We start from the raw sequence: 21587 nt of genomic DNA, 5'->3' as shown, positions 1-21587 counted from the left end.
TGACCCACTTCTCTGAAACCTTTTACAATATAACGGGTCTCTTTTACAATGCTGATACCAAGGATTAAATCTCACACCTGTATTACCAGCTGGCTGTGGCAGACTGGGTTTTTCCTGTGAGCAGTAAGCTCATTACGGGCATTGTAATTTGAGCTATCTCAGAATTATGTCACTTTGGGCTTCCATCATTATACAATTATTGAATTGGTAAGTATCCTCCGCCATTTTCACTTATAAAAAATATATACTCGTATTGCAAAATAATAGACATTGCAAACAGATATACTGGAAGTCCCCTGCTCCCACGCCTCCTAATTGGACTTTCCTCCCCGAAGTTACCTATCTTATTTTTTTAGTCTCTAAAGCCATATAATAATTGGATTTTTTTTTTACTTCAGTCTCTTTCAAAACCAAAAGAAAAAAAACAACAAATGTCATTTAAGATTTTTCCCCCACCATGAGATTTCGAAGATTAGAAGCTGCTTTTTTGTTTTTTGTTTTTTTAATGAAGTGATTCAAGGTAGGCACTTGCCAATGTGAGAGAACTTACATATGCTATAATTGGGTTTTTGTTCATTCATTCATTCTCCCGCAATTGGGGTTCTCCATAGCATGTAAACTGTAGACAGAAATACGCTGAGCTACAGGTGTTCCGTGGACTGCCGAGAAAGGAAGGGTTTACTTGGTTGTCTCCGTGAATAGGCCTTCCTCAGTTGGGAACGTCATTTGTAAAAGAACACATGTGAAGTCATTGTCGACTGAAACTGATTACAGCCTTCAATTTTCTTTTTCACTGACCTCTCTGAAAATGTCTCCTCCACCTGCCACCATGAATGCTGAATTGGTCTTTTCCTACTTTGTTTTAATAGAACCAGGATTGCATTTGAAGTTAAGCTGCAAAAAACCAGTCGATCAACAGATTTTCGAGTCCCACAGTCAATATGCACCATGTTTAATGTTATGGTTGATGCCAAAGCTCAATCAACAAAACTTTGCAGCATGGAAATGGGCCAAGAGGTAAAAAAAAAAAAAAAAAAAAAAAAATACAGATTTCCCCCCACTCCATTGATCATCATGTAAAAGAAAACTTCACAAATTCCTTCTATCTACACTTGTCTGCTAGTTTCAGAAATAGCCTCTAACATTTGTGGATTAAGCTACAGATGAATGTTTGGTATCTGTTTGTTAAATCAATTTCGAAGGCACGTGCTAATGAGAATGCCAGTGATTCTTGGCTGGAGTTGGAGTGGCCATAAAGTTGCTTTAGGTCCTTTAAGTCATATGACGTGGGATGACCTTATTTATCTCCCAAAGATTGGTTTGCCAGAGTGTAAGTCACTTTCACATTTGAAGTACATTTTATCACTTGGAACATCTGGTCAGCAGGAGAGCTCACTTCCTTGCATCAAGCAACTTACAGAATATATGATGTTATATCACCCTGCCACCCTATCCCTAGCCAGCGGGTTTTGAGTTTTTAAGAAATCACAGACTTTCCAATTTCTTTAGATTGAGCTGATTGTGAATCTTCCCTGACCAAAAGGTTAGTCCTTTGCTAAGTTTCCAATTCCAAAGTGGTATTTAAAATGTAAAGGAGAAAGAAGCAGCAACTTGGGCTTGATTAAAGACTATCATGATCATTTTTCTCTGATGGCCTCAAGCCAGCTAGATATTCATATACCAATTTAGAATTAATTCAGAAACATTTCTGGCAACTCTCATGTTGTTGCCAATTGGCATAAATTGCTCCTAAATCAGATCTTTCGATACCAGCCTTACATGCTCAGAATTCTTACTAAATTATATTTGCTCCTTATTCTTTATTTATTTTCTCTTTCAGCACCTTCCATTTTTAAACGTGGGTTGGTGATATTCTCTTCCTGGCAAAATCATCTCCAACCTTTTTCCCCCACAGATCAGCTTCCTTAGCCACCCCTGTTAGCATTTGCTCCCAACTGAGTTTCTTTTGAGGGACATTTCCTCAGGGGTTATGTTCCAGGCCCTCAGGGCAAATGCAGTGGTTCTCAAATTTTCAGTGTGTGTCAGATTAATTGAGAGAGCTTCTTAAAATTCAGATGGTTGGGTCTCACCCCACGGAGTCTCCGATGAGTCTGGGGTGTGACCCAAGAATTTGCTTTTCTAACCAGTTCCCCAGTGATGCTGATGCTTCTGGCTGGTCTGGAGACCGCAGTGTGAGACGTGAGAATCGTTGGTCTGGAGGCTCATATCCAAAAAGGAGTTAAGATTGGGGGTCACACATGAAGGACAGTCCCCCGAGGAAGTCCTGGGTTAAGCTGGTCAAGTCACTCAGCCTCTCTAAACTTCAGTTTTCTTATCTGTAAAATGATGGCACTCTTCTAATTTATTTCGGGCTATTTTGAGCTGCAGAATCGGTTCTTTAAACCTTACCAAGAAGGCCAGTATGTGAAACAAATAAAATTAGAACTGCTCTGGATAAGCTGGAGGGCAGGAAGGTCAAGGAAGAGGGGCCTAGTGCTCAACCCACCAGGTTCCTTTCTGCCTCTGAATTTCTTCGCTCCCCACCTCAACTCTCATAGGCTTCACGGATCCCACTTGGAAAACCCTGCTTTTGGTGGTTTCTCATGCTCATTAGATCCTTTTGAATTCAAACTTCCCAAACTTCTGGCCCTCCTCAATTTTTCTCCCCTTGAACTCCTTTTCTGAAAATTGAGATGTAATTCACATGCCATAAATTTCATCCTTTTACGGTATACGATTCAATAGTTTTCAGTATATTCACAAAGCTATGCAACCACAACAACTATCAACTGTAGGGCGCTTCTGTCACCCTAAAAAGAAACCTGACCTATTAATAATAATTGCCCAACCCTCCCTCCCCAGCCCTGGGTAACTGCCACTCCACTTTCTTTCTCTAAGACTTGCCTATTCTGAGTATTTCATATAAATGGAATCTCATGTGGCCTTTTGTGACTGGTTTCTTTCATAGGACATTGTATTTTCTAGACTCATGTTGTTGCAGATATCAGCACTTTGCTCCTTTTTACACGGAATAATATTTTATTATTTGGATATACCACATCATATTTACCAATTCATCAGTTGATAGACATTTGAGTTGTTTCTACTTTTTAGCTACTACAAGGAACACTGCCATGAACACTCAATGTTCAAGTTTTCGCGTGGACCTATGTTTTCAATTGTCTTGGATATCTACCTAGAATTGACATTGTGCTGGGTCATGTGGTCTCTCAACATTTAACTTTTTGAGGAACTGCCAAACTGCTTTCAAAAGTGACTGCACCATTTTATATTCGCATCAGCAATGTATGAGAAATCCTATTTCCCTACAATGTAGCCAACACTTCTTATTATCTATCTTATTATAGCCATGCTGGTGTGTGTGCAGTGGTATCTCACTGTGGTTTTGATTTGCAATGATGTTGGTCATACTTTTGTGTGCATATTAAACATTTGTGCATCTCCTTTGAAGAAATATCTATCCAGATCCTTTGCCCATTTAAAAAATTAAATTCTTTGTATTGTTCAATTGTTAGAGTTCTTTATATATTCTGGACACTAGACCATTATCATTTATATGATTTGCAACTATTTCTCCCATTTTGCCAATTGCCTTTTTCATATTCTTGGTAGTATCCTTTAAAACACAGTAATCCAAAAAAAAAAAAACCAGTTTTATTTCCATTTAAGTTGCATGGAGTTCCATTTATCTCTTTCCCCTTGAAGCTCCCTGAGATGTCCATTTTCACTGCGTTTCACAAGGATGACCTCATTCCAGGAGGAGGAAGATGGCTGCTCTAGATTGGCCTCCTTTCCCCTCAGCAGCTCTTATGGCTTCAGATTGACTCAGTTGTGGCCACATTTAAAGACCTCTCATACCTAGTCAGACGCTAAGTGATGCTTCCAAATAAGCCAAGTCACCCTGATCTTATCTTCTTTCTTTCTGAACTGGGGCTTGGGAAGAGTAGAGTATGTTGGAGGGCAGGGGTTGTTATCACAGGCCCTGCTGAAAATTTGATGAAATTTATGGCACCAACTTTCTGGGGAAAAATACTTTCACACAATTTTGCATTTCAGGGGGCATGAGGACCTTGTTAGGTCAAACTGTAGACCCCAGTTGGAGATATATGATGAGAAATTGCAAGTTGATTTTGTCACAAGGGGACTGTTCTTATCTTTACCACTAATCACTTCTGTGCTCCTGTAAAATGGCCTTGGCTTAACCTTGGAGTCTTGGTTTTTCTGGAAGAACAAGTTGTCCAGTCAATAAGTACATCTTATGGGTGCTATAACTTTAGCTGCCCAACTCTGTGACCTAGAGCAACTCCCTTATTGTTACAACCTTACTGTCATCATTTATCAAATGAAAGCTATAGCATGCAACACATAATGTTTGAGAGATATGTAGCTCATCAAAACAGGATAAAGCTCCCTAATTTCTGGATGTCAGATTAGAACATTGTCTTGAGTATGCTCAAATAGTAACATTTTTGAGGCTAAACAGCAGTACCTACTTCTTCCTGGATATTATTCTATTTGATAAAGTAGAAAACACTTCATGTATCTTTCAAATAATTGAACATTCTTTTTTTATGAAAACAATAACTGAGGCTGGTAAACATTTCCTATTTTCCCTGAACCCCCACATCTCCCTCCCAGACGAAATGATCTTTATTAAGGGCTCATCCAATTCTGCATTCTATTTCTGGCTCTTATCCTAAGACTCAGTTTCCCAAGCCATGCTAGAGAGACCTGCTATGCCATTTCTCCTTAGTTAATTGAATCAGAGACACCTAAGTAACCAGCTCATGGGAATCGAGGGCTCTGCTGACCTTAGAATACCAAGTGACTGAGAATAGTCAGAACAAAGCCAGATACCATTTTCAGTATATCTGCACTTCCTTTGAGGGACCATGTTGGCTGTGACCTTGAGTAGAACTTCAATGGGAAGTCTCCTACAAATGGTCTTCCTTAATTTTTCTCACTTTGCAAAATTGGGGTATTCATCTCCAAAGTCAACTGAGTTGTAAAAATGTGATTGGCCAAAGATGACTGGAAATTGGGAGAATAGACAGAAGTTCAATGTTTTTGTGTAGTTTTCAGTCTGTGAGTTTGGGATATTCAGCTCACATTCCAGATCTAGTTGTAATACCAGCTTCCATCTGGATTCCAACTCCCTCAAAGTGTTTTAGACTAGTGACCCAGCAGGTGATAGATACGGTATTCTCCCCTTGTAAGATCACTTCCTTAATTTCATCGCCAGGGTAAAGTCTCATCTAAAAGCAGCTGTTGAAGCATTTGTTAACCGTACTTTTCCATCTTAAATATTTATTTTTTCATTAAAATTTGCAAAGCACCAGTAGAAAGGAAATTGTGTATTAGTTTCTCACTTGGTCTAGTGTGTTTTCATCTCATTTCCAAGGTCAGATGGTCTTCACAGAAAGACAACATACACACAATCTGTTCCATGACAAGGCAAAATGTGTAGTACAGGAAGTCAAGTGGAATGATTTTTACAAAGTGATTGTGAATTCGCAGCAGCTTAGCTTATCAGAAGCGGAGTGAACTCCGAACTTTCCATACCATTGAAGATCAGTAGTTCCCTTGGTATTAGCATGATCTAGTGCTCCAGAATATAATTTACGAGCATTATTATTATGAGTATTATTATTACTACTACTACTACTAGGGTAAAGTCAGTCCAATGATGCCAGGAGAGGGAACTGGAAAATGCAAAACGAGGAAGGATTTTTCTTTGTACCCATATTGGGATGCAGATGGAATTGGATAGTCCGTCTGATTTCCAAAGAATTTGCGATAAGATAATGTTAGTGTGGGGACGGTAATTGAAAGATGCCCCCCGTGGTACTTATAACCAACCCTTCACTGAGCTTTGCATTTGCATGGAACAAATAATCTCCCCAGAAACAGCAGAATGAAATTGTCTCTATCACCCTAGTTAATCAAATCAGTTTTGGGAGAATTTGGTAAAAGCAATTCATGCATTTTGTATTTGTATAAAAATGGGGACTCTTTGATATCTATTCCTGTAGTGCATGTTAAGCAGAGCAGATTCGACCCTGGTTTACTATCTTTCCCAAAATAAGTTTTGTTTATCTATCAAAACAACCCTTTCATGACAGAAAAAAAAAAAAAAGACCTGTAGACAAGAGTATAGATAACCGTATTTGTAAAAGTGAAAGGGAGAGACAGTGCATCTCTCTGCAGGGTGGTCAGGGCCAAGTTTGTCATGGAAAAATTGAAGGCGGGAAGAGGTTCCCCAAAACCCGCCATGTCTCCATATTCTTTAGTTTGGATTCCTTCCAAAATGAAAAGGTTTGAGGTTCCCCCACCTGAAGAGAAAGCATATTTGCTTTTCAAGAAAAGATGGCATTACTAACACCTCAGACCATGAGCCTGTATCTCTCCAGTACGTAGATACCAACTACTCTGGGCTCTGCTCGCCACGTCAGCCAAGTGTTCCAAGAGAACATTTCTATTCTCAGTGATGTTCTTTGCTTGGTTAGAAGCCCCCATTTCATATTTCGGATTGTATTATTTTGCCTACAACTTGCTTTTCTGAGTGAGTTAAGTCTCCTAATTAATAAATGTGGATCACTTATAGTAATCCAAAGAAAAGCAAGCAGAGTGAGGCAGTCACGTGAGGAGGAAAGTATGCATGTGACCCTGGATCTTATCTTGAGACCTAAAAATGAATCTGGAGCCCTGTCAATATTCCTGAATTCGTTTGCTCTGACATCTTTCTTTGTGTTTCTAGCACAGAATTCTGCAGATAGTTTTTGCATTCAGCTTCAGGTTTATGCCACTTACTAGTAAATCCCTTTGTGAAGCCAGCAGTAGAGCCAATGTGGGTTCTGATCCGCTGGGGCTGTGCAGCATGGACCCTTTGGCTTTATTCTTTTTCCTCTAACGAACTGAAAGGGAACAAAAATGAGAGGACGGAGCAATGAGACCATATCTCCCTGCCCTTGGCCTCTACTTTATGAAATTGAACAAATAGTATTTGAATCGCAATTATAGTTATGAGGTGTTCTCACATCTTAGACCCTCACTTGATCTTTAAAACAGATCTCTGAGTCTGAGAGTAGAACTGCCAGGAAATGGTTTCTAAACAATAATAATAGAACAGACCTGCTAAATATCTTTAAACAGGGTTTGCTTCATTATCTTTCCAAAATCAGCGTTTGTACTTGGTTTTCGTTTACCCTTCCCCCCCTCCCCCAACCTTGGTCCTGAGCAGTTAATAGTATTATCTATTCTTTTACAGATGAGGAAACTGAACTATATTTTCTTAGGCTACATGATTTCTCCACTTTGCACTGGGACTTTACCTAGGTCTTCCAATTACAAACCAAATTCCCCTGTGACTTTTAATGAACTAACTGAATTCATATCCCTTTACTCACTTTCATTAATTCTGATTGCCAGTTATCAGAATATCAAACCACGTTCCCATGACTTATTATTTCTGTATGTTTTCATAGCTTTTTGAATGATTTGCTTAATTTTCATTTTCTCATGTGTCCTTTTGTCCTAATCTTTATTTGCACTGTTCCTTTTTTTTCTATTCCTAATTAATCATCCTTCTGAAAGTTTGCTAAAGAGTGGGTAAGTGCATTTTTCTTTCCAAATAGCAGTGCTTTGCATTGTTATTTTTTATTAAGGAATATGGAATAATTCAAATGGATACTAAAATGATCTAATAAATGTCACGGAACTGGCATACAGTATTTTCTGTTGAAATCGTTTTTCCTTTTTTCCTGGCATTTACCACAGATTTTTGTTTGTGTGGGGGTTTGTTTTCACATTACTATTTAAATTTAATCGACAGCGGCCGTTAGAGAAATTGAAAAACTTAACAGGAGTCTTAGCAGAGGGTCTAAACCTGGGTTTCCTTATCCATGAATATAGAAAATGAGTGGCTTGCCACAAGGCCTCAGAAGAAAAGCACTTTGCCCCCACACTGAATCAATATCTAGAGAGAGAACCAGTGAGCTCAGAGGCATTAAACCCCAACTATCAGAGTTTTTTGCAAAATCTGTCACAGTATCTTGGTCAAATTCTGAGTCACATCCCCCTGCAGTTTTCCAAAGATAACTTCTCATCCCCTGCATTAAATGATTGTGGTATCTTGTTCTGTAAGTTCCATACAACTAGGCCAGGAAGCCATCCATGCGTGTATGTATCTTTAATCGTGTGTGTGTATCTACACATATCAAAGCCATCCAAAGCCTTGGGTGAGGAGCCACGTGGCTGGTAATTTTTTTTAAAAGAGCTTCAGATCTCTCTTCATCAAAGACCTGGAGTCAGAATCTTAGCTGTATGTGGGACTATGGAAATGAACTGCATCTGCGGGCCAGGCTTTCTTTCTAAATTGTGTTGTCTAAAAATTATTGACGGATGCAATGCCCTCACCTCCCAAACATGCTAATATTTGTCTTTCTGTGTTCTTTAGCATCAATACCATTCAAAAATAGATGAACTAATTGAAGAAGCTGTGAAAGAAATGATAACACTCTTGGTTGCAAAGGTAACCTTCAGCTTCAGGTGAAATGTTTCATTGTGAACATTGCTTTGTTAGATCTGCATTCCCACTAAAATGTAACACGTTAAAAAGTTGAGCTGGGTACTTGCATTTCTCGGGAAACAAGATCTTCCGTCACCCAGGCGCAACTCAGAATGATTTTTTTTTCTGATGATTGCAAGCCGTGCGAAGATGAATTGATGAAGTGGTGTGTGTTAACGTAATAAGAAATTGTCCCCCAACGTTACCCTAGGTTATGTGGAAAATGTTTGTTTTGTTTTTCAGCGCTGACAAAGTTAGATTTTAAATACAGAAAGTTAAACGGTAATAAGGAATTCTGCCATCCTGAAAATCCCCTTTTCCCTCGTTTCTCATGCAGTGAGAGTCATAATAAAACATAAAAGTCAGATAAAGCTATTTCAGTCACCCTCATGAATTATAGAATTTTAACTAAGTAATGCTGAATGGGAAGACATTTATATTTGCCAGTGCTAAACTTCTGTTTCCCCCAAATTACTGATAAAATACAAATAAAAATAGATTGGATTAAATGTAGTGCTAATATGTAACGTAAAAACTGCTTTGCGCAGTTTTGGATTTTGAAAAGTGCATTTAATATTATCGCATGCTGTATGCAACTCAATAATATTTTGTCACTTTGTACTTCTGTAACACTCTATATTTGCAATCACATAATAATGAAGAGAAAGCCGGATAAGTCAAATATTTCTATGTGAAAGCAATCTATTTCTCTCCCCAAAAGTGGGACTCAAATAATAGCACACAAAACCAAGTGAGGTCATTGCTAGTCTCTGCCTGGTTGGGAACTGTTGCTCTTTAGTGTGAACGGAGTTTGAAATAATATATATATCTTTTTTTTTTTTTTTTTTTGCTGTTTTACTAGTTCGTTACTATCTTGGAAGGAGTACTGGCAAAACTATCCAGATATGATGAAGGGACTTTGTTTTCTTCTTTTTTGTCATTTACCGTAAGTAAAGAGCTTCTTCCTTGCCTGGTTTTTGTGTTAGTGTGGGTTTGGGTTTAGGGGAGGGCTGCCAATGTATGATTTTGCTGTTGGTTTGTGTATATATATGAATTAAGGTCAACCACCAACAATAAGCAGGACCTTTCACACCAGCAGGTAATCCAAAGTCATGTCTATTTCACTTGTGAGCGTACAATATGGATGTATGTCTATGCATGTACACACACATACACATAGGTCTCCATAGGTAGACATCCAAAAGAGAGTTGCTGGCCTGAGCCCACGTTAGCTCTCTCAGGCAAATCACTTGATGCTTCTGGGCTACCATTTCCCCGGCTGTAAGTTTTAAATGTTGCAAATAGAGAGCTACAGGTCAGATAGAGCTTTTAAACGTGTGTTATTTGGTCCTCCCTGGGCCAGGTACAACTTTTCTTAACTGAATTAGTTGCCTATATTTAAAACTTAGGAGGATTCACAGAGATGTCCACATTCCAGGCTTTCTTTATAAAAGGGACAGCCAGCAGTTCTGGGCCTGCATACGTGCGTAGCAGCGGTCTGCCGCAGCTGGTCACAGGGGGCCCCAGTGACCAGACATTTGTTGACCAGTTTCCTGTAGCCTCCTCCTGGCCGTTTCGCTCATTCATGTACCTGCCTGGGCTTGGGAGCACCGGATTCTGCAACCTCTGCGGCACATGACTGAGTGCGTACAAATTGTGAGGGGCTCTAATCCTGTGCCAGGATCGGGCATAGGCAGAGAAGTGAGTTTGGTTGTGGGCAGAAGCCAGCCTCATTCTCTGTAGGTAAATGAGCGAGGGAGATGGTCACTGTAAGCGGGCTGCCTGGGGCGCCTCATTCTCCCACCCTTCTTGTGCTTGGTGGTCAAGGTGACTGCATCTTTCCTTGCCATTTCTGATAGCAGGGTTGTTGCCCGCTCGGAGGCCGGCTGTTTTCCTCTGACAATGCCACAGGAAAGGCGATCAATTTAAGACCTATTATCCCTGGGTCTTTAAAACAGCATCAATGTATGACGAATCTCCTAGAAAGGCATTGAATGCCAAGACGAGGCTCAGCACAGGGTAGGAGGTAGCACATCATCGTCATCTTTGGGATCTGGCAGAACCAGGTTCAAATCCTGTTGTCAGGATCAACCAGCCATGTGACCTTGAGTAGCTGTCTCATCCTCTCGGAGTCTGATTTTGGCTTTGGGCTTGCTTTTGGCTTTGGGGCAGGATGCTTATAGATAATTTTGGTGTCGGTGTTTGCTATGTGTGTTACTTATGGCCGAACTATCATGATGTATGGGAGTGAGGAGTGGATAACATCTTCTGTGATGAGCCGTTGGGAAGAGAATGATGTAAGGTCAAGATCCTAGCATAGTCCTAGTGCGAAGTAACTCTCACCAAGGGAGGTTACTTTTAATAAAAGAGGAAAACATGTTCATAAATAAAACATGATTATCATACAATGCAAACATGCATGCACACATGTTCTTCCCAAATATGCCTTACATTGGTATTTCCCCTGCATTAGATTTTTCTGAGGCTTAAGGGACATGTATACAGAAAAAATTTAAAACAATTCTAGATCGTATCCATGCATCCACATACCCAGGATATTTTGCTTTGGAGCTCTCAACGTCCCAGGTATAAGGAATGAACTCAACCCCAGAAGTGTGGTGGCCCCAGTTCCTGGAATTTAGTGGTAAAGGTGCGGTGCGACAGAGGATGGAAACAGGAAGTCTATCCACTATCACTCTGAAGAACCACCCATAACATGCCACCTATGATACCTATCCAGCCACTCCTTTGACAAACAAACAAACAAACAACAAAACAAAAACAAGGCCCAGAGACGGAAAGTAGTTTGTCTAAGGTCACACAGCAATGGGCAGAGTAGAGACAGGGATCCAGGTCTTCGGCCAGCTTCCTCCCTGCCCCCCACCACTGAGCAACATCCTGGAGAGAGTGGGATTCAACTGGCAGTTGCCTTAGCGCTGGAAGGCAGATGGGCAGATGAGTGGGGAAGATTCACAAAGAAGGATTCAGGGCACATGAGTGGGAAATATTAGATAATCTTTCATTCCTCGGTGAAGTCATGGAAATGGTGAAAAGAGGCAGGCTTATTCTGGAAAACATTCTCCCGACACCCACAAAAGCTATCACTTTCTTTGAGTCTTCATTTTGAGCAAGTGTTTTCACCGCACTGGACTTGAACCAGTGCAAACCGGGAAAGCCCTCTGCTCTTTATGGAGCAGAATTCAGCCCATCCGTGAGGCCCCCACCCTAATGACTGACTTACCAAGAGAACTAGTGGAAGGTGGTCCATGGCAGCGGCACAGGCCATGGTACCGGGAGTGGGGGGATTCTCACGAGAGGGTGAGAAACAAAGAAGATCTAGCACAGCCTATGAGGAGTTTTCAAGCTGAAATTCGCATGCTCTCATCTCTCCCTTTTCGGAGACATTTTGCAGCCTCGCCGCATGCCTAGTGAATTCCCGTAACTGCAGAACACTTGGGTGCTTATTGCTGGGCCTGTAACTTCCCTTCCTTAGTGACACCTCTCCCACACACTTGGCCGTCCCATGGCCAAAAGCACCCACTTATCATTTGCAGCCCCTGTTCTCATCTCCCGCTGGTATTCCAGCATTGGAGAACACGAGCTGTGCTTAGAAGTGGCAGGAATATCTATCTCCACACGTGGGTGCTGAGCTCCTGCCCGAATTTCAATGGGCCTCTGAAGACTTCCTGCAGCCCAGTGGTGTGAATCACGCCAGAGTGGGGTGGAGTGAAGGGGAAAGAGTTGAGCTGGGGCAGCAGGCGTTGCGGGGAAGAGCCTGGAAATCAACGATGAGGGAGCCAGCTGTGTGTCCCGGGACCCTGGACAAAGGCGTAGAGATGGTGCCGACGCCCTGGCAAGGCTTTCCTTAATGCTGCTCCCATTTCTGATTCAATTCTTCAAGTATTACTGTGCACTTACCACGTCCCCACCTCTGCGGGGCTGCCAAGTATGAGCCATGTGCTGTGCCCCCCGGAAAGCTGACAAGTATCGACAAATATGCCACCCTTTCCCCCTCTTTCTCCCGCTGAGCGCCTCCTTTCCTGGGTGGGCTTGATTTCATGGTCCAAGCCAGACATTTTGGAAAACGTCTGCAGTGGCACGGAGCAGGCAGGAATATTTATTTCTCGTCTCCATCTGCATTGCTTCCTCTCTTGGAGAGGAGCTGGGGGGGAGGGGGGAGGAGGGAGGAGGAGGGAGGAGGAGATGTGGCTTCTTCGTGCCAGCCCACGAGGCGTCCAGGCGTGCCCCTCCTCTCCTCCCTCCCCAGCTTCAGCAGCAGGAGCAGCCTGGGATTTCTGGAGGCAGGCGCCTTTCGAACTTTTCGAAAGATCAGCCCAGTTGGAAGTCGCAATTAGCAACTATCCGCCCATTTCCCCTGATTGCAAGATGTGCTTTTGTGTGGGTTGCCTGCTTGGAAGGGTCCTTGTCTGGTGGGTAGCCTCACGCTGTTCTTTTAGGAGGCCGGGAAGGGCGTCAAGCAGGTACCTAGGTCCCTCTCCAAACAAATAAAATCCGTTTCTTGGTCCTATCCAGGTGTTAACAAATATGCTGCTTCTGGAATCCACTGGCTCATTCATTCACGCGTTCGTTCATTCCCCCAGCGTGAATTTACCAAGCACCTACGCGTCATGAATTGTGCTAGGTGCCGGGGCCACAGCGGTGAGCAAGGGACACATGTTCTCTGTCCTTTTGGAGTTTACATGTAGGAAGAGAGACAGACCATAAAAAAGGGAAGGGAAGCATAGGGTAGGGATGGTGGTGTCCAGGCCACAAAGTGGAAAGAAAGGGAGAGAGAGAGAGAGAGAGAGAGAGGAGGTGGAGGTGGGGTTGCTTCAGCTGGGATGGGCGCAGAAGGTCTCTGAGGAGGAGACATGAACTGAAACTAACAGGGACCAGCCATAGCTGAAGAGAGGGGAGGATCTTCTAGACAGAGCAGCAACAGCAGTGACCAGGAGGCAGGAAAGCAGGAGGCATTTTTGCAGGATATTTTGGAAGTAGCATGGGCAGGATTTAGAGATTGAGCATGTGCTGGGATGGACACTCAAAGGAAGGGGGCCTAGGGGAAGGCCCCCTGCAACGAGGTCCTGAAGAGCCCTGCTGTACCCAGGGGTCCCGAGAGCAGGTGGCACATAGCAAAAAGACAGCCCAGAGAGGGGAGACCCGGGCTGGGGTCCCAGCTCCACCCCTCACCCCGGAGCTTTGTGACCTGAAACATGGGATCACACCTTGGCTTTCAATTCCCTTCGGCGTAATGTAATGATGGTTTTATTAGATGAATCCAGAAGTCTAAAATAGCTACAGGAGCAACAGCTATTCTTTAAGCACTTGCTAAGTGCCTGGCACAGGGCTAAGTGCTTTAAATATATTTTTCTCATTGAATCTTCTGAACAGTGCCATTCCAACAACGCTCTTCTGCCTGCAGGCAATGAAACTGAGGCTCAGAGAGGTTAAGCCCTCTAGTTTGACCACCATACTCTCTCCCACTAAACTCTGGAGCCTATAGGGAAGGGTGACGCTGTAGGAGGGGCCCACACCCTCTCCCCTGCCAAACAGAATAGTTACCTCAAATCCTCTGAAGGTCCCTAGAACTCACTCCAGATTCCCCCATCAAGCCAGTTCATTTGAGATGGTCACAGGAGAACATGGAAGTCACTTGAGTCAGCCAGGATAAAGCCCTATTACAAGATGTCAGGGGCCCAAACCCTATGGTATGTACAATCTCTTAGGTCTCAAATTACCCTCATTCACCCTTTTTTCTCCATTCACCAGCATTTTAATTGTTTTGCCACTTAGAAATGAAACAAAGTAGACCTGCTTCTTGCTAGAATCTGAGACCAGGACTGGTACTAGTCCAGATCAACCCAGATAGACTGCTTTTGTGCAGAGCTCTTGAGGTCATGCCAAAGGACAAGACTGCTACTTTGGTCAAAATCCAGAACCAGATCAAAAGAATTCACTTCTGTCCATAGAATATTTTGGTCAGGAAGCAGTTCAAATTTTAGCGTGGGGTGAGCGTTCATGATCGTTAGTGTTATCTCCGGTGATGTACCATTTTGCTTTCACTTCAGGGAATGCCCAGCAGAGGAGATATGGCTTTTTATAGTATGAGCTGGTGAAGGTGGTATAGACAGAGAGGTCTTGGTCTACCATCATTAGATTATCAGATGCTGAATCCATGTGATTCAAGTCAATTGACTTCCACACTTCGGAGTGGAGGTGACTGCCTTGGACAGAAGCACTAGCCATCTTGGTAATAGCCGACTTTTACTGAACATATATTATGTGCCCGGAATTGTACTAAGTGACTTACATGCATTTCCTCATCTGATCCTCACAATTGATACAATTATGATCCCCATTTTACAGATGGGAGAAGTTGAGTTTCTTGTCCAAAGTCATATAACTACTAAGACTCTACCTTAGATTTACACTTGAATTATCTTCAGAATGTTATTCCCCACAGAAGCACAGAAACTCATACGTGAAGTCAATTAGTGACTCTTCCAGGAACTATCCACTTGCTGGTACCATTTCTTAGGGAAAGAGTCATCTATTATTTTTCACCTTGTACTAGCAAAAATGATTAATAATTTACCCACCAAATGTTTTGCAATAAAACCAAAGGAATAGGCATTCAGAATTCCTCCACTTCTCTTGTGCTTCCAGATCATCTTCAGTTTCATATTATTCCTTCAGTCAACACACGTTTGTTGAGGCCTTACCTGCTGCTAGGCATTGGGAGTTTAGCAATGACCAAGAGGGATAATGCCTCTTAGTATAGATTCTCATTAGGGAGATATATTCTCAACAAGTAAATCACACATGTGGCAACTTTGAGAGAGAGGGAGACAGAGCTGATACAATGGGACAGTAGCCTGAAGGAACCAAACGTCATCTGGGGAGGCCATGACCTTTGAGCTGAGGTCTAATGGATCTAGCAAAGAAGAGAAGAAAGTGTCCCAGGGTGCAAAGACACTGAGGAGAAAGGGAAGGTCTCATGTATTCTGGGAACCAGAAGTTCATTGTGACTCAGGGAAATGTCAGCCTACAAGGAGGAAGATGACAGGGATAGTTAGGGAGCAGCTAGTCTGGAGCTTGATCCTGAAGCAACGTGCCTATGGTTATGGAATCAGAGGGTTTGCCAAGCGACGTTATCAAAATTGATTCAGCTGGAGAAGTTAGGAGAGACCAGCTACTGTTATCAGCTGATATTGTGTTTCTTAGTCTGATTTTGAAGCTTCGAGCCACCATTGGAAGGCAAGACTTATTTTGTCTCACATATTTTGTTCGCATAGACCAAAAAAGCACCGTGCTCTGAAATGTTCAAGGACTGTAAAGCACTGATCTGCCGTGCCTTCTACGGACTTCTTTAATCAGCCCCTCCCCGATGGCTCAGAACTTGACATCCACTTTGGGGTTTATGACAGATAATTTTATCACCTAGTAGGACATCATCCTCCTTTCCAGTTCATGCCTTGAAAACACAGCTGACAATTAACATACCTGCTGTCCGAAGCAGCCCTTCAGAAGGTTTTCAGAAGAAAAAAAAAAAAAATAAGCATCCAAAGTTAACCATTTCCCTTAATATTCTTTAGTAGACAGATGAACATAAGACAGACACACTATTTTCTTCAGACCATTAGGTGCTGAACCACCAGGTCACAGACGTATCAGCCATGAAAGAAATACCTAATGAAGACATGTGGGGCTTCAAACATGAAATAATTGTTCTGAAATTAAAAGTCATAGAAGCTGCCCTGACCTCTGAACCACATGTAGTGGGAAGCTGATCACCAGAAAGTTAGAGGGAGAGTCACAATTGTAAAGCCCAGACGAGCAGAAATGTGGGCTAGTTACTGGCCATTTGTGAGTGAGGGTGCCGGGGCCTATTTCAGGAAGTGGATGAGATGATTAGAACTATATCAAGCAGGGGCACCTGGGTGGCTCAGTCGGTTAAGCATCCGACTTCGGCTCAGGTCAGGATCTCACGGTTTGTGGGTTCGAGCTCCACATGAGGCTCTGGGCTGAAGCTCAGAACCTGGAGCCTGCTTCGGATTCTTTGCCTCCCTCTCTGCCCCTCCCTTGCCCATCTTTCTCTCTCTCTCTCTCTCTCTCAAATTTAATTAAACATTTTAAAATATTAAAAAAAACTACAGTGAGCCGTAGCCTGACACATTGTAGCTGCTCAGTAAATAGCCCTTCTTAGCCTCACCTTCACCCTAACCCATAAGAAGGTTCACCTGATCCTAGCACTCTTAACCATTTTCTCACCTCTTTTATCTTCAGCATATTAACCATTTCTCCTAAGCAACCCAAACCACTACTTAGAACCGGATCAACTAAGACTCTCTTTTTGCTTTTATTTCCACACAGTCTTATACTTGAAACTTCGATTCATCAGAGATGTTTTCCATTATGTTTAGCGTATTTCAGCATTTAGTGTTTTATTTTAATTCTTCCAGAATTTTTCATTCACACATAGTTTCTAGAGTACCTACTAATCAAAATATTTGGCTAATCAGAATTGAATAATCAATACCCCATGCATATTTTAGGTTGAATCAGGCTTATTTCAATATATACCCAGGTTACTAGTTTGTCCAGTTCTTTCTGTTACTGGAGTATAATCCTGGACAGATTAATTAACCCTTGGCCTTAGTTTACTGATCCATAAAATGGGAAGAAGAAGAAGACCTAAATTATGTGATATTGTTAGAGTTAGGTGAGAAAATGTTGTGTGCCCAGGATGAGGTAAGCATCTGATACTTGTTAGCTATTGTTATTATTGTCGTTATTACTGTGGTTATGTCACTGAGTGCTGAGAACTAGAATCATTTACTTGATCTGCCACCATGTTTTCCTATGACTGCGAGCTGTAAATTATTAAGCTAGGAGCTGTAAAGATAGAAAGATTTTCTTTTGAAGATATTCTCTCTTGTTGTCTGTAAGTTGCTATCTAGAGTACATACGACTGAAGGAACTTTTGAGGTTTTCTGGTCCAGTGTTTCCAATCTTGTATTAGAATCATGTCAGTTCCTACCTGCTGGCCAAAGCCAGTTCTCCACATCTCTTCACATCTCTGCATTTAGTGATGCCCCACTGGGAGCTTGAAATTGACTACGGTCAAATCGTTTGCACCACAGAATTGGCAAATGCTACCAAACAGGGTGGTGTCTTCCTCTTCTTCCTCTTCCTCCTCCTTCTTCTTCCTTCCTACTAACATATCCCTGAGTGTTTTCCAAGCACAGAAGATACACTACCTGGTACCTGTGATATGAGATGCCACAAAAATGCCGCATTAAATAGCACCCATCCCATTGTAAGAGAATTATTACCTTTTTAATTTTCTTTTCGTCTTTATATCAAGGAGAAAGTTTCCATTGAGTGATAATCTGTCTCTCACATTTCCCTAAAATGTCACATATTGATGTGTAACAAAGAGAGAGAAAGAGCAAGCAGGCCTTGGGCTCAGCACCTCTACAGGCAACCGTGTCTACCTAGAATATCCTCATTTTAGTTTTGTTTATGTTGTGTGTACTTTTACTAATCTTACTTTCTTCTCCTCTTGATTTTTATCTTGAGACTGATTTTCCATTGATGGGAATGATACCTTTTCTTTTTATAATTAAGTATTCAAAAAGGGAGCCAAAATAAAGAGGAAATTATGTATGTAAGAAAATATAGCACAGACAGTACATGGGCTGTAGCCAAAATCAGGACAGTGGTGTTGATGCCAGAAGTTTGGGAACCTGTGATACCTTCCCACTGCCCTATTTCGCAGCTGTGTAAACTGAGACCAGAGAAAGACAATAACTTGAACGTCTAGTTGAGACACAAAACCCTGACCTTGTAGCTTATCCATTTGTTTTCCCCACTTTTTAACTGATAGGAGGAAAAAGCAGAAAAAAAATGAATTCTCTACTGTATAGTGGACCTACACTGCCTCTGATGGCTTGCCACTGGCAGTGGTGATATAGACACCTGTGCCCTCAAGTTCAGGCTGAGGCGGCTGGGGGAGAAGGGAAGGGCATCAGGCTGCCACGTGATCGCCTCATGCAGAAACATGAGTGTTGAGTCGTGACAGCATGGTCCTTGTTTGCTTAGCACCAAGCGCACACAAAAGCCAGGGACACGGGTAGGATATGATCATTACCCTCTTCCAGCTTGCACTCTGTTGGGCCATTTAGTGTTGGGAGCTGTTCAAAAGGCAGAGCAAAACCCCAAAATGCCAGAGGTGGGCAGAGGTCCCCACATATGATCAAATTAAAATAAGCCTTTGTACCTGTTTGGAGATTTTTATTTTTTTCAGTGCAGGGGCTTGAACTCAGGACCCTGAGAGCATGACCCGAGCTAAGATCAAAGGTTGGACACTCAACTGACAGAGCAGCCCAGGCTCCCCCTGCTTGGAGATTTTATAAAATTAAACCTTTCCAATTTATACCTCCACATTTCTCCTAAAATAAGAGCATACCATGTAAATCAACAAATGGAAAAACAGTACAGCCTCGTTATGAGATCAGACCTTGTGGTCCAAGGAAGTGACCTGATACTTCCAGCTCTGTGTCTTTTACGAAGCTGCTAAACCTCTCTGAGCCTCAGTTTTCTCCTCCACAAATGAGAAACCATGCCCTCCATTGTGAGGGTTAATAACTTATAAATTGCTGAGCCTTATTCCAGGCAAATCATAAGCATGCAACCACTGTTAAGTCTTAGTAGCATTAATAGGGAGGGTTCGAAGGAGGCTCTGAGCCTTACAGAAATCCTCCCTGGGAATGAAGGATTGGGACAGAGATGAGGGAAACTGGAAGGAAAAACATGTCTACTTCAATAGGGCATCTGTTCGGAAGCCCCAGGGGGGAAGAAAGATGAGAACATACACTTCCTGGACCCAGTCTCAGAGCACAGTACCCTGAGCAACAGGAGATGCGAACAATTCTCGTTAATGAGGCTGCGGCTCCTAATCAGTGCATCGAACAGAATGCTTTTGCTTAATAGAGATCATTTCCCTGCCTCTTGCCCAACTCCCCAGCAGTGCCAGCAGCTCTTTGTTTAATGAAAGGTAGGGACTTTGAGTAGTGTGGTGGGATGGGCTGTAGGAGGCATTATTACCCTCATTACTATGATAATAGTTTAATCACAATCAATATTTATGAACATGCACAGAAGCCGTGCAATCAACCAGCAGCTCTACAATTTGAGGTTTTCGTGTTCTTGCCTAAGGACGCTTTCCAGGAAAGCCCGGGCTCTCTCCCACCTTCCTCCAGCCCCGCAGAAACTCTACAGAGGTCCTCAGAGTCATTTCAGAATATGCATGATGGTCACACAATAGTAATATATGAGGTCATGTGTGGGGTAGCAGGTGAATATCATCATTATAGGGTGCTTCTTGCTTTTTGAAGTATCTCCATTGTCATAATCTGGATTTTATCTTCAGACTTTGGTAAAACATCCTGTGAATAAGGTAGGGCAGTAGAGGAAGCGGCATAATATAGTAGCAGATCCTTTGAAGTTCGACCCACATGGGTTCAAATCTTAGCTCTACTGCTTCTTCCCTGCATTCCCCAATGAGCGCAGATAACCACCCAGAGCCACAGTTCCTTCATTTGTATAAGGAGAAGACAGGTTATTATAAGAATTGGATAAGGTGGTGTCAGTTAGGCATTCAGTCATTGGTAAATGCATCTATATTTTTGTATATGACTATATATGTCAGGTATTAGGTGTTTCTATGTTGTCTGAGAAAATTAAACAATGACTTTGCCCAAACGCACAGAGCCAGTATTTGATAAAGCAGGAGAGTCCAGACTTGGACTCCAGTGTTCACTTTCTGTTATCTGAAAAGTTTTTCAAATACTGGTTCCATTTATAGACAATGGAGGGAACCCTTATTTTTAATCATGTCAATGTTTCACTCACTCTTTTAAATGCATGCTTTTTTTGGATGCTTTTTTTTTATTAATAGTTTATTACTAAGTTGGTTTCCATATAACACCCAGTGCTCTTCCCCACAAGTACCCTCTCCATGACTATCACCCCCCCTTCCCTTCCTCCCTCCCTCTTCAGCCCTCTGTTCTCAAGATTCAAAGGTCTCTCATGATTTGCCTCACGCTCTTCTAAGCAATGTCCACCTTGTGAGTTACCCATAAAACATTGTCAGGGTCACAATTCCCACATCTGTAAAACCACATTTATAAACTCTGGCCCTTTTAAAATAGAAAGTAAGGGAAGATGGCCTCATGACGTAGGTGCCTCTGGGTGGCATTTACATGTACATATGTGGGTACGGGCATTCATAATTGGCCAGAAACACCCTTGATCTCTGGCCAACAGAGAGGATGTTTCATTCCCTTGGTGACAGAGCTCGGGAATCCATCATGCTGTCCATGATTCCAGATAGACTTCAAAAGTCATACTTTTCCTCCATTTCTCAGAAGTGTTGTGAGGGGCTTGCACCGTAATTGTCACTCGGCCCCAAGCAGGAGTCACTGAGGTTTGCTCAAATGCTCACCCGCACACAGAGTCCCAGTACATCCACCCACTGGTACATTCTGTCTCCCCCAGGCAGTCAGTCCCTCAGTTGGCACTAACAATATATTCATCTTCCCAAGATACACTTAGAGCATCCAGATTATGTATGGGGTGGGGGGAGGGGGTGCTAGGTTTTGCTTTTTTGCCTTTGTAGAAGGACATAACCCGGAATCCTGTTCCTATCAACCAAAAACCTTCAAGAAGTTACTCTAGAGGGGGCAGATTCCTCCTGAAAAATGCCATTCTCTGCTAGAATGTTGAAAATTGTACCACTCGTTCTTTTTTCAGTAATTTTTTTTATAAAAGAAATATACAGAGTTAAATATGAAATCGTAAGTCACTCATCATAATACTATTTTGTAAAGAAACAGTTCTCTGTCCTACCTCTTTCCAGCTTTAGTCAGGGTCCCTTGAAACAATTTTGTTTTTATCATCATAGCTCCACGTACTGTTTTTACACTGTTATTTCTTG

At 42.3% G+C, this 21587-nt stretch overlaps 1 protein-coding gene across 1 annotated transcript in view; it reads left to right on the top strand.

Moving 5' to 3' along the window:
- Positions 1 to 21587, top strand: part of CADPS (calcium dependent secretion activator) — a 467826-nt gene that overhangs the window by 387353 nt on the left and 58886 nt on the right. Inside the window, 3 exon segments of the mRNA XM_029917033.1 lie at positions 870 to 1017; positions 8477 to 8551; positions 9450 to 9533. Coding sequence (XP_029772893.1) covers positions 870 to 1017; positions 8477 to 8551; positions 9450 to 9533 — 307 coding nt within the window.

This window comes from Suricata suricatta, chromosome 12 (genome assembly GCF_006229205.1).
Source record: "Suricata suricatta isolate VVHF042 chromosome 12, meerkat_22Aug2017_6uvM2_HiC, whole genome shotgun sequence".
Lineage (NCBI taxonomy): Eukaryota > Metazoa > Chordata > Mammalia > Carnivora > Herpestidae > Suricata > Suricata suricatta.
This window is presented reverse-complemented; position numbering and strand designations above follow the sequence as displayed.